The 12,479-nt window shown below is 36.0% G+C and overlaps 2 protein-coding genes and 1 long non-coding RNA gene across 4 annotated transcripts; all 3 read right to left on the bottom strand.

Annotated features, from left to right (window-relative positions):
• Positions 1 to 147: 147 nt before the first annotated feature.
• Positions 148 to 960, bottom strand: LOC306984904. Its single transcript, XR_013794687.1, has 3 exons — positions 891 to 960; positions 725 to 803; positions 148 to 552 (listed from the first exon to the last, which is right to left on the bottom strand). It is a non-coding gene; the product is annotated as an uncharacterized lncRNA (long non-coding RNA).
• A 4,474-nt stretch (positions 961 to 5,434) lies between these two features.
• Positions 5,435 to 9,395, bottom strand: fosl1b (FOS like 1, AP-1 transcription factor subunit b). Of its 2 annotated transcripts, XM_079586902.1 has the most exons (5): positions 8,700 to 9,048; positions 8,473 to 8,511; positions 8,272 to 8,340; positions 6,164 to 6,271; positions 5,743 to 6,078 (listed from the first exon to the last, which is right to left on the bottom strand). In XM_079586902.1, exons 1-5 carry the CDS (start codon positions 8,802 to 8,804, stop codon positions 5,941 to 5,943), a joined length of 459 nt encoding a protein of 152 aa, XP_079443028.1. In that variant the 5' UTR covers positions 8,805 to 9,048; the 3' UTR covers positions 5,743 to 5,940. The 2 variants fall into 2 exon arrangements, with proteins under 2 accessions (XP_079443027.1, XP_079443028.1); XM_079586901.1 differs by having other exon boundaries at positions 5,435 to 6,078; positions 8,272 to 8,511; positions 8,700 to 9,395.
• A 1,288-nt stretch (positions 9,396 to 10,683) lies between these two features.
• tmem223 (transmembrane protein 223) lies at positions 10,684 to 12,196 on the bottom strand. Its single transcript, XM_079585422.1, has 2 exons — positions 11,611 to 12,196; positions 10,684 to 11,529 (listed from the first exon to the last, which is right to left on the bottom strand). The coding sequence occupies exons 1-2, from the start codon at positions 12,071 to 12,073 to the stop codon at positions 11,231 to 11,233; spliced, it is 762 nt and encodes a 253-aa protein (XP_079441548.1). The 5' UTR covers positions 12,074 to 12,196; the 3' UTR covers positions 10,684 to 11,230.
• Between the last annotated feature and the right edge of the window lie 283 nt (positions 12,197 to 12,479).

Below are 12,479 nucleotides of genomic sequence, written 5' to 3'. Positions count from 1 at the left end.
AAATTCCTGGTTTCCAGACCAAATCCCAAATCTATATGTTTTGTCCGCTTGCAAAACAAACCACCGGGGTTTTATTGGGCAAATCCTGTGCAATTCATAGGCCTTAATTACTTCCCATTTTGAATACACTTTACCTGGTTAACTTTCATCCTGATAAAGCTCGCTTGTGTCTGACGCTGCTGGATATTTACTGGGGAATGTCAAAAAGGAATGCAGACACAAATTAGCAGGGCAAAAAAGGAAGCAAGGCCTCCTGATTTGACTGTAACACACAACCCGGTGCCAGATACATCGTGCGTCTTCCTTACACAAAGAATTAAGAACCATTAAGACAATGGCTTTGGAAACAACAGAGGTAGCCTACTTTCGGAAACAGCAGGAGTGCCGGGGAAAGTTCCCATGAGGACTTTTCTGCAGACATCCAGAGGAAATTTCCATGACCATTTGTAGGGGGTGACAGATGTCCCAGCTCTGACCTTTTATAAGGTAGTAAAAGTGTCTCCTCATCCATCCACTCCAGAGCTGACCAGCCCCCCTGCTGACGACCCACCCCTGCTGGGCACACAAACAGGTAGCTATTACCCAAATAATAAGTAACAGGACTATCCTAATGACCACTTTTAAAACCAGCAATTAAGGCAGATTTTTTTTATTGTACAAGATACTTTGATATACAGAGGGATCTTAAATTCAATTTAGCAAAAAGAGATTTGATCACACTAACCAGCAATGAAAAGTTATGGTACATTTTCAGGATGCAGCTTTTGATGACACCCATGTATCTGTCCCATATGACTTGATGCCTGTGGAAAAAACATGTTGTATTTTTAACAAATGCTTTTTTATGATAAAGTGATCACAAACACACATACATGCATGTATACTATAACCTGAAAGCCTGAAGCGTGTGCACAGAGCTGCTGTAGTGCCTGAGGAAAAGTCTGAGGTCTCCGATTGTCCATTTATCTGACCGGCACGGTTCAATGAACTGCGAAGAGAAGCGAAAATCATTCTGTCACATTCAACCTGGGACTATTCTGGGACAAATATCACATCATGGCGTGCAGTTTATCTACAGTGTCAGTGCATTACCTTCTCCGCAATATATATATATATATATATATATATATATATATATATATATATATATATATATATATATATATAGGGTTTGAACAATGAAACTGAAACACTGGGCAATATAGTGTTGGAGGTTTCAGGCCTACGGACTAAGTAATTAATTACTGTAATTTGACCTTTGAATTAACCTTTGAAAAAGTAAAGTAAAGGATTACTCTTAATTTTTCTGTAATTTGATTATTACATTCTATATAAAACAATAGTGGATTTAACATCAACATTTAACATCTATCGGTAATGTTAAACTGTATGTTGTTAATGTAGCTTTCTCCCTTTAAATACTTTGGTCAGTTCAAGAATAATTTATGCAATTTTATATTATCTATTTGAAAGAATTAAAGGGCGGTTTATGTCTATCCTTGTATTGTTCAACTGGTCGAGGTTGATATGGGATTTAGAAAGTAATTAGTAATAACCAATCCAATACTTAAGAGAGTTTAAGAGAATACTTTTACAGAAGATGTAATTAGTATGGTAGCTAGTAATAATAAAAAATGTTTTTACTTACTCAACACTGGTCTAAAAGGGATGTCTGGCTTCTAAATCGGATTGTCTCCATTAAACCACAACTGCCCAAATCACTGCAGAAGGTGAAACTCGAAAAATTTGAATATTGTGTAAAAGTTCATTTATTTCAGTAATTCAACTTAAATTTTAATTTTTCGAGTTTCACCTGTAAATGCGCACCTCGACTCTCCTGTTTTCACCAAAGCTGTTTGTCGTTGGTGCTCCAGACAATATTGGTCAGGCTGCTATAGCCAAACCTTTGGTCACTCGTGCCAATGCCAAATGTGTTTCATTGGTGCCAAGAGTGCAAATCTTGGGTTGTGGACAATGTGAAACATGTATTGTTCTCTGATGAGTCCACCTTCACTGTCTTTCCCACATTAGTGGTAGTTACGGTGTGAAGAAGCCCAGAAGAGGCTTAACACCCGGACTGTTGCTGCCCAGAGTGAAGCACGGCGGTGGATCAGTGATGGTTTGGGCAGCAATATCATGGCATTCTCTACTGTACTTGATGGCCAAGAACTACCAAACCATTCTGGAGGACCATGTGCAGCTAATGGTTCAAACATTGTACCCTGAAGGGCCGTGAATCAGCATGATAATGCACTGATACACACAGCAAGACTTGTGACAGAATGGTTTGATGAACATAAAAGTGAAGTTGAACATCTCCTATAGCATGCACAGTCACCAGATCTACATATTATTGAGCCACTTTGGGGTATTTTGGAGAAGCGAATCAGAAAATGTTTTCCCCCACCAGCATCACATAGTGACCGGGCTGCGGTGCTGGAAGAGGAATGGCTCAAAATCCCTCTGGTCACTGTAAGAGACTTGTATTGTATCTATCTTTCACAAGACGAAATGATGCGGTATTGGCCACAAAAGGAGGCCCTACACCATAATAATAAATGATTGTGGTCTATTACTAGGTGTTTCAGTTTCACATATATATATATACATATATGAGAATGCATGAACCTGTAATGCCTTTTCTTTCCAATTAATTTTGCTTCATTACTATATCATTTCCCATTATGGATTTTCCAAATAGTTCCTAATTAGTGGCCATAGGCTGAACAATATTTGCACTGTCACCTCCCTGCTTGCTTAAATTTTACTCTGCCTCTCACCGTTGCGTGCTACACAAAGACACTCACCAAAGATGATCTGATTGGATGATTACAATGCAAATGGTAGTAGCTGTTTCTGCAGTGCATATTTGTTGTTTTTATACATGCTTGTTTTCATAGTACCTCTCTTTGAAATGCATTCTATTTGGTTTAGTGCAAAAGTTTTGCAGTCCATATTATTAAGTACAGACAGTCTGAGCTGTCAGTTAACTGTCTCTTAAAGACAAACATCTTACCAACTGCCCCCACAGTTCAGAGAATGATTAGCTGTAACACCGCAAAAGGCAAAGTCCTGGAAAGACAAGTACTGTACCCTGTATCAAAACGACTTTTAGCAACATCAGAACAGAAACACCAGTTTTAAGAAATGGCTGTGTGTATCCTAGGTTTGGCCAGGTTTACGATTGCTTTCAAAAAAACCTCTAAAATCTTTCACTGGTGAAGCTGGTTGTATTAAATCACAAAAGCATCTTAATCTTTATAACAAGAACAGGTAAGGAATATGTTTTTTTGGCTCACATTTACATTCTTGGTATTGGAAAGTTAGAAATGGTCACAATTTCAATAGGTGGAACAGCTTCTCTTTAACACTTGTAAGGGAATGGTAAAGAATATACTGTATATGCTTCATTTGGCCTCATGTGTGAAAGTCTCACCTTGCCAGAACATCAGACAAGAAAAAGTAATGTTATATGTTCTCCACAAGGGGGCCTTTTAGCTCTGCCACCACTTTAAACACACACTTGAAATTGTCAAACTGAGAAAAAGGTAAAAAGGGGTTAAAATAGTAATCATTTACATTTAGGTCCCTTTATTTGACATTAGTTAATGCATTGACTAACATTAACCTGCTACAGTGAGCAATATATTTGTTACAGTATTTGTTAATCTCTGTTAACGTTAGTTAAAGGTGCTGTATGTAATTCTTTGACTGTTCTAAAGCATAAAAATATACCATTTTATATTTGCAGATATTTAAGAAAACATACAATGTTCAAAAACTTGTTTCTCTGAAAAACAATGATACAGCCAGTTATTCTACTTTGAAATGTGTGTTCCATGTCTGAATGTTTTTTTTTATTTGGTCTGTGTGATCCCGCCCACTGCCAATTTACCCAAAAGTATTTCGACACCCCGGTTTGACAGAAAACACAGTGTATTGCAGCCATGGAAGCCAACAAACTAACTGGGTCAGAGATTCAGAATTCTACCAACCTAAAAAGCCTCGGCATTCACAATACACAGCTCTATGAACAGAGACATATTATAGTACACTGACAAACTAATTTCTGTAAAATAGCATTGCAAATCATGCAATATTCATCCTTTCCTAGTGAGGCATTCAAAAATAGTGTCTGCAGCACCTGTCGACAACAGCTCTTGAGTGCAATCCCAGTATCAAACTTAGTACATACAGGACAAATGTGGCAAGAAACAAAAAACCTCAACAAAACACAGATGATGCCCTAGCTAGCTATTGCTATACAATAGCTATTGTAAAACTTTGTTGGTAATATTATAGAAAATGGATGCAAACTCTAGTAGGACCACAGACCTCTCAATAAGCATGGTTTGGCGGTGAGGAGGGATCTGGAAAAGAAGCTGATTGGCCACTTTGGGAGGGGACTGTAGGAGTCACTCAAACATCTGGAATGTCCTGTACAGGCTACATGGTGTCGCTGTGCAAAACGTCTGCATTGGCTTTAACCAGGAATTGACATTTTCATAAAAAGCAAGAAGAAATAAATAAAATATTTTAAATAATGTATTAAAAACACATTTAATAAAACAATTTGATATAGCGGTTAGGTCATAGCTGCTTTGACAAACATGACTTTTTGACTGGTAACAACAAATGTGGATTTTAAACAATGGCAATATTTTTTTATTTGCTAAACTATTAATTATTAATTAATTGTTTTATGCTTATATTTAAAGAAAAATCTAAAATAACCTAATACATCACCACTGTAACCTGTTTATTCAAAGAAAATTGACGTTAAACTGATGATTAAAACTTACCGTGTTATTTTTGTTTTGTTCTGAAAGATCAGTCAATAAAAACGCTGTTAGCTCAAGTGAAAATACTGCAAAAAGTGCATCACTCAGGAGAACCCAAACAAATAATAGCATATGAGCACTGACTGCTGCTGTGGTACATGTAACTGGCAGGAGAAGACGCTGTCAAACTCCTCATAGTCGTGTGAATGTTCTGGTTTCACTCCATCTGAACTACATTCTCCAGATATTGCCCTCCGTCGAGCCTTCGGTCATAGGGTCTGATAGAATAATATGTGTGACTGCCATCTGCTGCTAAGGAATAAACAAAGCACATGATTGTAAAAACAGCTGAACAATATGTTAAGAAATACATAACTTAATTCTTATTTTATGTTTGGCTGTTTTAATGTCCTGGTATAACATTTTGCGCTTGTGTAATGTTTCTGACTTACACTTTATTCAGCAATAGCTAAACTTGCAACTACAGTAGCCATGTACGGAAACATGCATTGAGGCATTTTGGGGTAATTCAGTTATTTTTAATGTTAATAATTGACTAAATCTGCACATCTCCAAAGTAATTATGTGTGGTAAAACTAGTGGAGGTTCATTTGCCATTGGAAAAATTATATGATTTAATGTTATATATTTATAAAAAACATCTGTTAATAACACTACCATTCAAAAAGTTTCGGGTTAGAAAATGTTTTTAAAGAAACAAGGACGGCAGGAAAGACTTATATTGTTACAAAAATTCAATGTCAAATAAAAGTCATGTCAAAATCAATCCCATCACAGGAATAAATTACATTTGAATATATATCAAAATAGAAAATTAATGACTGTTTTTACTGTACTTTTAAACAGTACATATTAGCTAAATAAATATACAACTTTTGGAGCTTACGCCCAGCCAAGCTCCACCCCTACACCCATGGTACAAAAAGATTTGACAGAGAAACACCATTTAAAGCTGTGGTTTATTACAACAACAAGTAAAACAAATATGCATGCAAGATAATAATTCTCAAAGTACCTCTATCACTGAAATATATTTCAACATTTTGCTTTCTTGAACAAATATAAGCCTATTACGTTATATAATACACAGCTGATCTGAACCAGCAGACTCAGCACTAAACATGACCAGCATCAGTGTTTATTCTGGGGTTGGGTCATTTAACTTGCAGATGGGCATATGTGCCTCAAAGACCAACTCTAGAATCTCTCTCTCTCTTTCAAGTGCAGCGATCTCTTCTTCCAGTTGTGTCTTCACATGTTCCAAATGATCCGTCTCCTGAAAGACAAAGCACAAGCTCAGGACATACAGTACAAATAGGTTTATGTATAGAATAGTTTATACCACAAATAACCCATCTCACATTCTGTAATGTGTCTATAAGTATCCGACGACGATCCCGACATCTGGCAGCTGCTTCTCTGTTCCTTTCCCTGCGGATCCTTATCCTGTCAAGTTCCTCAGAGGACACCTATAAAAGAAGACTGTATTAAGACCAATTTCATTTAAAGGATTAGTTCACTTTCAAAAAAATGTTTTGCTGATAATTTACTCACCCCGATGTCATCCAAGATATCCATGTCTTTCTTTCTTCAGTCGAAAAGAAATTAAGGTTTTTGAGGAAAACATTCCAGAATTTTTCTACACAGAATGGACTTCAATGGCAACCATCTATCCCAATGTTCAAAGAGGTTTCAAATGTCCGTCTCAATGCAGCTTCAAAGTTTCTACACAATCCCAGTCGAGAAATAAGGGTCTTATCTAGCGAAACGATCGGTCGTTTTCTAAAAATGTTTAAATATATATATATATGTATTACAGTATAAATATACTTTTTAACCACAAATGCCCGTCTTGTACCATCTCTGAGATGAACCATGTATTACGTCATCATGTTGGAAAGGTCACAGAAAAACAAAGATGTCGGACAATTTTGAAGTTGGAGGAGAAAATGAGATGGAGTTTTTCGCCCTTCCCTATATTTTTGAACCGGACAGAGTACACAGACAAATAACTTAGATAAATGATGTGACGCGTGGCGGGACCTTTCCAACGTGATGACGCAATGCGTGCCGCATCTCAGAGATGGTACACAACGGGCATTTGTCGTTAAAAAGTATATAATTTATGTTGTTTTTTTTGTGAAAATAACCGATCGTTTCGCTGGATAAGACCCTTATTTCTCGACTGGGATTGTGTCGAGCATTTGAAGCTGCATTGAGACAGAGACGGACATATGAACCTTCTTTGAACGTTGGAATATTTGGTTGCCATTGAAGTCCATTAAATGGAGAAAAATCCTGGAATGTTTTCCTCAAAAACCTTAATTTCTTTTCGACTGAAGAAAGAAAGACATGGATATCTTGGATGACATGGGGGTGAGTAAATTATCTGGATTTTTTTTTCCCGAAAGTGAACTAATCTTGTGAGTTATGGCTTAAAGTGAACTTTAAGCCATTAAGCTTAAAGGGATAGTTCACCCAAAAATGAAAATGATCCCATTATTTACTCACCCTCAAGATATAACCCTGAATTTGGCTGAAAGAAGAAAGTCGTGTACCCGGGTGTTCTTCTTTCAGCCAAATTCAGGGTTATATAATAAAATATCCTGGCTCTCCCAAGTTTTATAATGGGAGTGAATGGTACCATTATTTGAAGTCCAGCATCCATCCATCCATCCATCCATCATAAAAGTAATCCAAAAGGCTCCAGGGGGCTAATAGGGGGTTTAGGCCTTCTGAAGTGAAGCGATGCATTTGTGTAAGAAAAATATTAATATTTAAAACTTTATAAACTATAATCACTGGCTTCTGGTAACGACCGTACATGAGTCTAGTTCTAGCAGAAGAGTGACCTCTGACCCGACGTATGACGTTATAGTTATGGATATTTTTCTTACAAAAATGCATTGCATCAGAATGCCTTTATTAACTCCCTGCACCATATGGATTACTTTTATGATGGATGGATGTGCTTTTTTGGGCTTAAATAAATGGTACCATTCACTCCCATTATAAAGCTTGGAAGCTTGAAAGCTTTATATAAATCTGATTGTGTTTGGATGAAAGAAGAAAGTTATATACACCTAGGATAACTTGAGGGTGAGTAAATTATGGGATAATTTTCTGTTTAGGGTGAACTAACCCTTTAAGTCTAAAATAGTGATGGTGCTGCCATCTTACGGCTGATAAAAAAAAAGCATACACAGCAATTCTACTCTATTCCAAATATGCTATTCCTGTTACTCATCCATTGGCACCAATGTCAAAGTGATCCATCTGAGCCTGCGCTTTAAGATTCCCGCTCAAATACCACAACACTGACTCAATCCTCATGCTCCTTTGTGATTCAGGTGTGAGTCATTTCAATCTTTTACCATAAATGAATGAGTCACCGGAACCACTCAAGTTCACTTTCACTATTTTCTGCATTCCAAAAACTCTTAAAATATCAGAAATAGTAGTAACTTACATGCTTATAAGTATGTCCTACAGCACTGTCCCCCACTGCTCCGTTATAGGACTGGTCAGGACTGGAGCACTGTGGCAAACAGGGGCAGTTAGGCATGGTGGTGCTGGGTATGAATGAACAAAATGTTCCCAATGTGGTCTCTGATTGGGAAAGTAGAGAGGACTGCAGAAGCCACTGAAGATCTGGACTAGATGTAATTACATCAAGACTTGGGCTAGATGTAGTCTCCTCAGTGAGATTCTGCAAAAATAAATCAAATAAACTTAACAATTATAGGCTTTATATTGCAGAAGAACGAGAAAAATATTCACCATGTTAAACAACTATTGTTAGCTCTGAGGTATTCCTTTTATTTAATTAAGTTGATTTTAAAATATATTCAAGTAGGCTAAATATCCTAAAATATTTAAAAAGAAAAAATAGCCTACCGAACATATGTGAAAAGCCGTTGAGTTCTCCGGGTCCATCCATGCTGGAGGAATCTGGGAATCATGCATACGATAATACGATTCTCTTCCTTCATTATGATTCATTATGATCAAAACAGACCAGTAGCCTGCTCGTTCATATTATTTCTCGTTGTTAAGTTCGTTTAAACCCATCTCCTGTTAATTTAAATGTAGCTAACACCGATTCGATAGCGGAAAAATGACAAAATTAGGATAAATCCATGAGAGCGAATGATGAAAAATAAACTAAAACACGTGCTACAACTTTTCTTCAAATGTTTCAACGCCTCCTCACACCCACTCTATCTCTCCTCCCAATCAGTGAAGCATCTATCGTTTCCAATCTACCGCCTTTTATCCTCAGTGGCTACTAATGTGCCTCTAATGGCCATTACATTCTTGCTAATAGCGCCAACTAACCGTCACTAAAATTATATTCACTGGGAAACCAAATAAACGTCGAGAAGTGTGGTTTGAGAGCTCCAGAAGCTTCCATAGCTCACACACCCTACACGTTGAATTTCAATTACAGCCATATTTTGCCAATAGGTGACGTGTAGGTTTGAAATGTATGAATAATAAGCGAACCGTTGCAGAACTGGTCGGACACATGAATCACTGAACTGGGTAGAGAGGAAACAGATATGTGCCTCATTTTATGTTTGATGGTTGGTCGGTCGCTATATTGCATTCAACAATAAATTACCCAAGAAATTAAAAAAGTGTTTAAAAGCCTATACGAATTTCATTTAATTTGGATTTGTGCGTGTGTGTGTGCGTACGTATGGGACATCGATCATTCGTTAGGTTAATTATAATATTTAAATGTTATAAAAAAAATGTTTTAACCAAAATCAGTGTGTAGGGACCAACGTGTAAAGTAATTTTGTTGTCTTCTGATTTCCGGCTAGAACATTATGACGGTCTCCACCATGCCTGTCTTGTCAATATAAATATTATTATTTAAAAAAAATGTTTTAAGTAAGTCATTATGCTTATCAAGGCTGCATTTTTTAAAATACAAAAAAAACAGTAATATTGTGAAATATTATTACAATTTAAAATAACGGTTTTCTATTTAAATATAGCCTACTTGAAAATATAATTTAGTGATGCAAAGCTGAATTTTTAACATTATTACTCCAGTCTTCAATGTCACATGATCCTTCAGAAATCATTATAATATGCAGATTTATTATCATCATATTTCTTTGTAACCTGTGATACTTTTTTTTAGGATTATTTGATGAATTTAAAGTTAAATAAAGAATAGCATTTATTTCAAATAGAAATCTTTTGTAACAATATACAATACCGTTCAAAACTTTGGGGTCAGTAATGTATTTATTTCTTTTTTTTAAAGAAATTAATATTTTTATTCAACAATGATGTGTTAAATTCAAAGTGATTGTAAAGATTTATATGAAACATTTATATTTTGAATAAATTATGTTCTTTTTCCGTTTTTATTCATCAAAGAATCCTGAAAAAAGAACCACAGGTTACTTTCCAACATTGCTAATAAATCAGCATGTTGGAATCATTTCTGAAGAATCATGTAACACTGAAAACTGTAATGATGCTCAAAATTCAGCTGTGCCATCACATAAATAAATTATATTTTAGAGTATATTAAAATAGAAAACCATTATTTTAAATAGTAATATTTCACAATATTGCTGATCCAATAAATGAAAAAACATAAAAAATTTTAATGTTTCCAAACTGTTGACCGGTACTGTGTGTGTTATATACAGTAGTCAACATTTTAAGTGGATCAAAACCTTTCATCAAAGTTATACATGAATTTTGAACAATACCGTTCTTGTCTATGGACAACTTTGATTAACTTTTTTGATCCACTTCAAATGTTGACTACTGAGATTATATATATATATATATATATATATATATATATATATATATATATATATATATATATATATATATATATATAAAAAACTCAGAATTTCTTATTTAAGTAAGTTTTGTTGATGCATAAATATATTGTTGGGTAGATTACAAATTATAAATATATATTTTTTTAAATGAACTGAAACAGAGCTCCTGGGACATGGTGAAGATAGAAAGAATTATAAAAATTATTTATCAATGCTTTTGCGTTCTCTCACAAATTTGTTGTTTTTCCCAAGAAAAAGGAACACAAAACTTTTGTGAGCAAATGCAAAGGCATTGAAATCCTATCTCATATTTTTTCCATCACCTTGTCCCTTTAGGGCTCCACAACACATGAATGCTGCTGAGAAAATAAATGCAAACAAAGACAGAAGTATCATTTTGTCTAGTACGAAACAGACTTGTAATAGGGATATGACTAAGGCCGTGTCACACAACTCAGATGGCAGATAGAATATGCCTATTTAAGCTTATTTTTTTCATTAGAGTCAGCACAAATCCCAGATAAAAAGTTTTATTATTAACAGTAAAGTTACACAATTTATTCCTCTTGTAATTCCAGTGCTCTTCCCCCCAGGGGTGTAAAGGACATATTATATAGGTCTGTAGGCCCCTACAGTAATATCAAATAGTTTAGGATTATTCAGTGTCCCATCTTTGTCCATAAGAAAGTAGAACTTGTACCCTTTGACTTTAAGAGGAATAAATGAAGGGGATTCCTGTCTGTGTGCATGACAGGCCACTTGAGTCAAAGGCACAGTTAGATGGTGAGCTCTGAGAGGTCCCAGCGGTGATTGTGTCGACACTGTCACATTTCCACCTCCCTTATGCAGAATCACACGACTGACGGAACGACGGCTGAACAATACTGCCGCTCCGACAATTCCTCCACCTACAACAACAGAAAAAATACATTTAATACAGATGAAATACATAAAAATGTTATTAGGCAGAGTTATTAGGCTTAGCCTACCAATGATTATGCATCCAAGAGTGAATCCATACCTCCAGGCATTTGAACCAAGGTTCATATCAAAACTGAAAAGCCCCCCTAACTCAGTTCTAACCTTTGGAGATTCACCGTTAATGTTTCTTGTGTCTCGAAGACTTGTGAAAGCAAAGTGAGCCAGATATGTCCAGAATACAAACTGACCACCACAAAAAAGGGCCAAAAGTCTGAAGAAACGGGTCCGGTCATGTTGAAAGAGAATCACGTCCTTTGAGACGGCAGTGGAGGTGAAGGTATATGCGTTCCTGACTGAATTCACGCGCACGTGAGAACGCACTGGACTCAATATGCTTGTGATATCATTGATTTTAACGAACTTAGTCGCTGTAGACACGGAAGCTCTAAAAGACTGAATCCTTGTCAGTCGATACGCTGAAATAAATGTGCGACAATGCTTTACGCCGAATAACACGCACTGAATAGCCATGGTTTAATAAAACGATCTTCGAAATACAAAAATTTCAAACAGGACACATTTCTGAACAATATTATCTAATATGCTGAGCGTTCTGAACTGCACCAGGGCAGCGCCATGCTTGCTCTATTTTAAACTACGGATGCCTCGTTGGTCCAATCGGTCCAGATCATTAGATCCTCGTAATCTTATACAAACAAACACAAAAAATTATCAAAACCTTTTGTTCATTGTTTATTATTATTTGTTCAAAACATGGGCATACTTATTCATTTATATTTTGTGTTTACTACTGTTATAGTAATAGCCTACTGTTTTCTCTGCACTGAGATTGGCTTTTATATCTGAGTAAAAAAAGAATGACCCGGTCTCCATACATTCAAAACTGCTTTCCTGCTGTGTATAAAAGTAAACTTTG

The sequence above is a fragment of the Phoxinus phoxinus genome (assembly GCF_949152265.1).
Source record: "Phoxinus phoxinus genome assembly, chromosome: 17".
Classification (NCBI taxonomy): domain Eukaryota; kingdom Metazoa; phylum Chordata; class Actinopteri; order Cypriniformes; family Leuciscidae; genus Phoxinus; species Phoxinus phoxinus.
Note: the sequence above shows the minus strand (reverse complement) of the source record. Positions and strands in the feature narration are given on the sequence as shown.

Excerpts from the sequence above, each read along its gene's own strand:
- tmem223 (XM_079585422.1), bottom strand. The coding sequence starts at position 12,073 with ATGGCTATTCAGTGCGTGTTATTCGGCGTAAAGCATTGTCGCACATTT. Across the intron at positions 11,530-11,610 it reads TCTTGGATGCATAATCATTG|GTGGAGGAATTGTCGGAGCG; the intron begins GTAGGCTAAGCC and ends CTGTTGTTGTAG.
- fosl1b (XM_079586901.1), bottom strand. The coding sequence starts at position 8,804 with ATGAATCATAATGAAGGAAGAGAATCGTATTATCGTATGCATGATTCC. Across the intron at positions 6,272-8,271 it reads TAGGACATACTTATAAGCAT|GTGTCCTCTGAGGAACTTGA; the intron begins GTAAGTTACTAC and ends CTTCTTTTATAG. Across the intron at positions 6,079-6,163 it reads TTATAGACACATTACAGAAT|GAGACGGATCATTTGGAACA; the intron begins GTGAGATGGGTT and ends TTTGTCTTTCAG.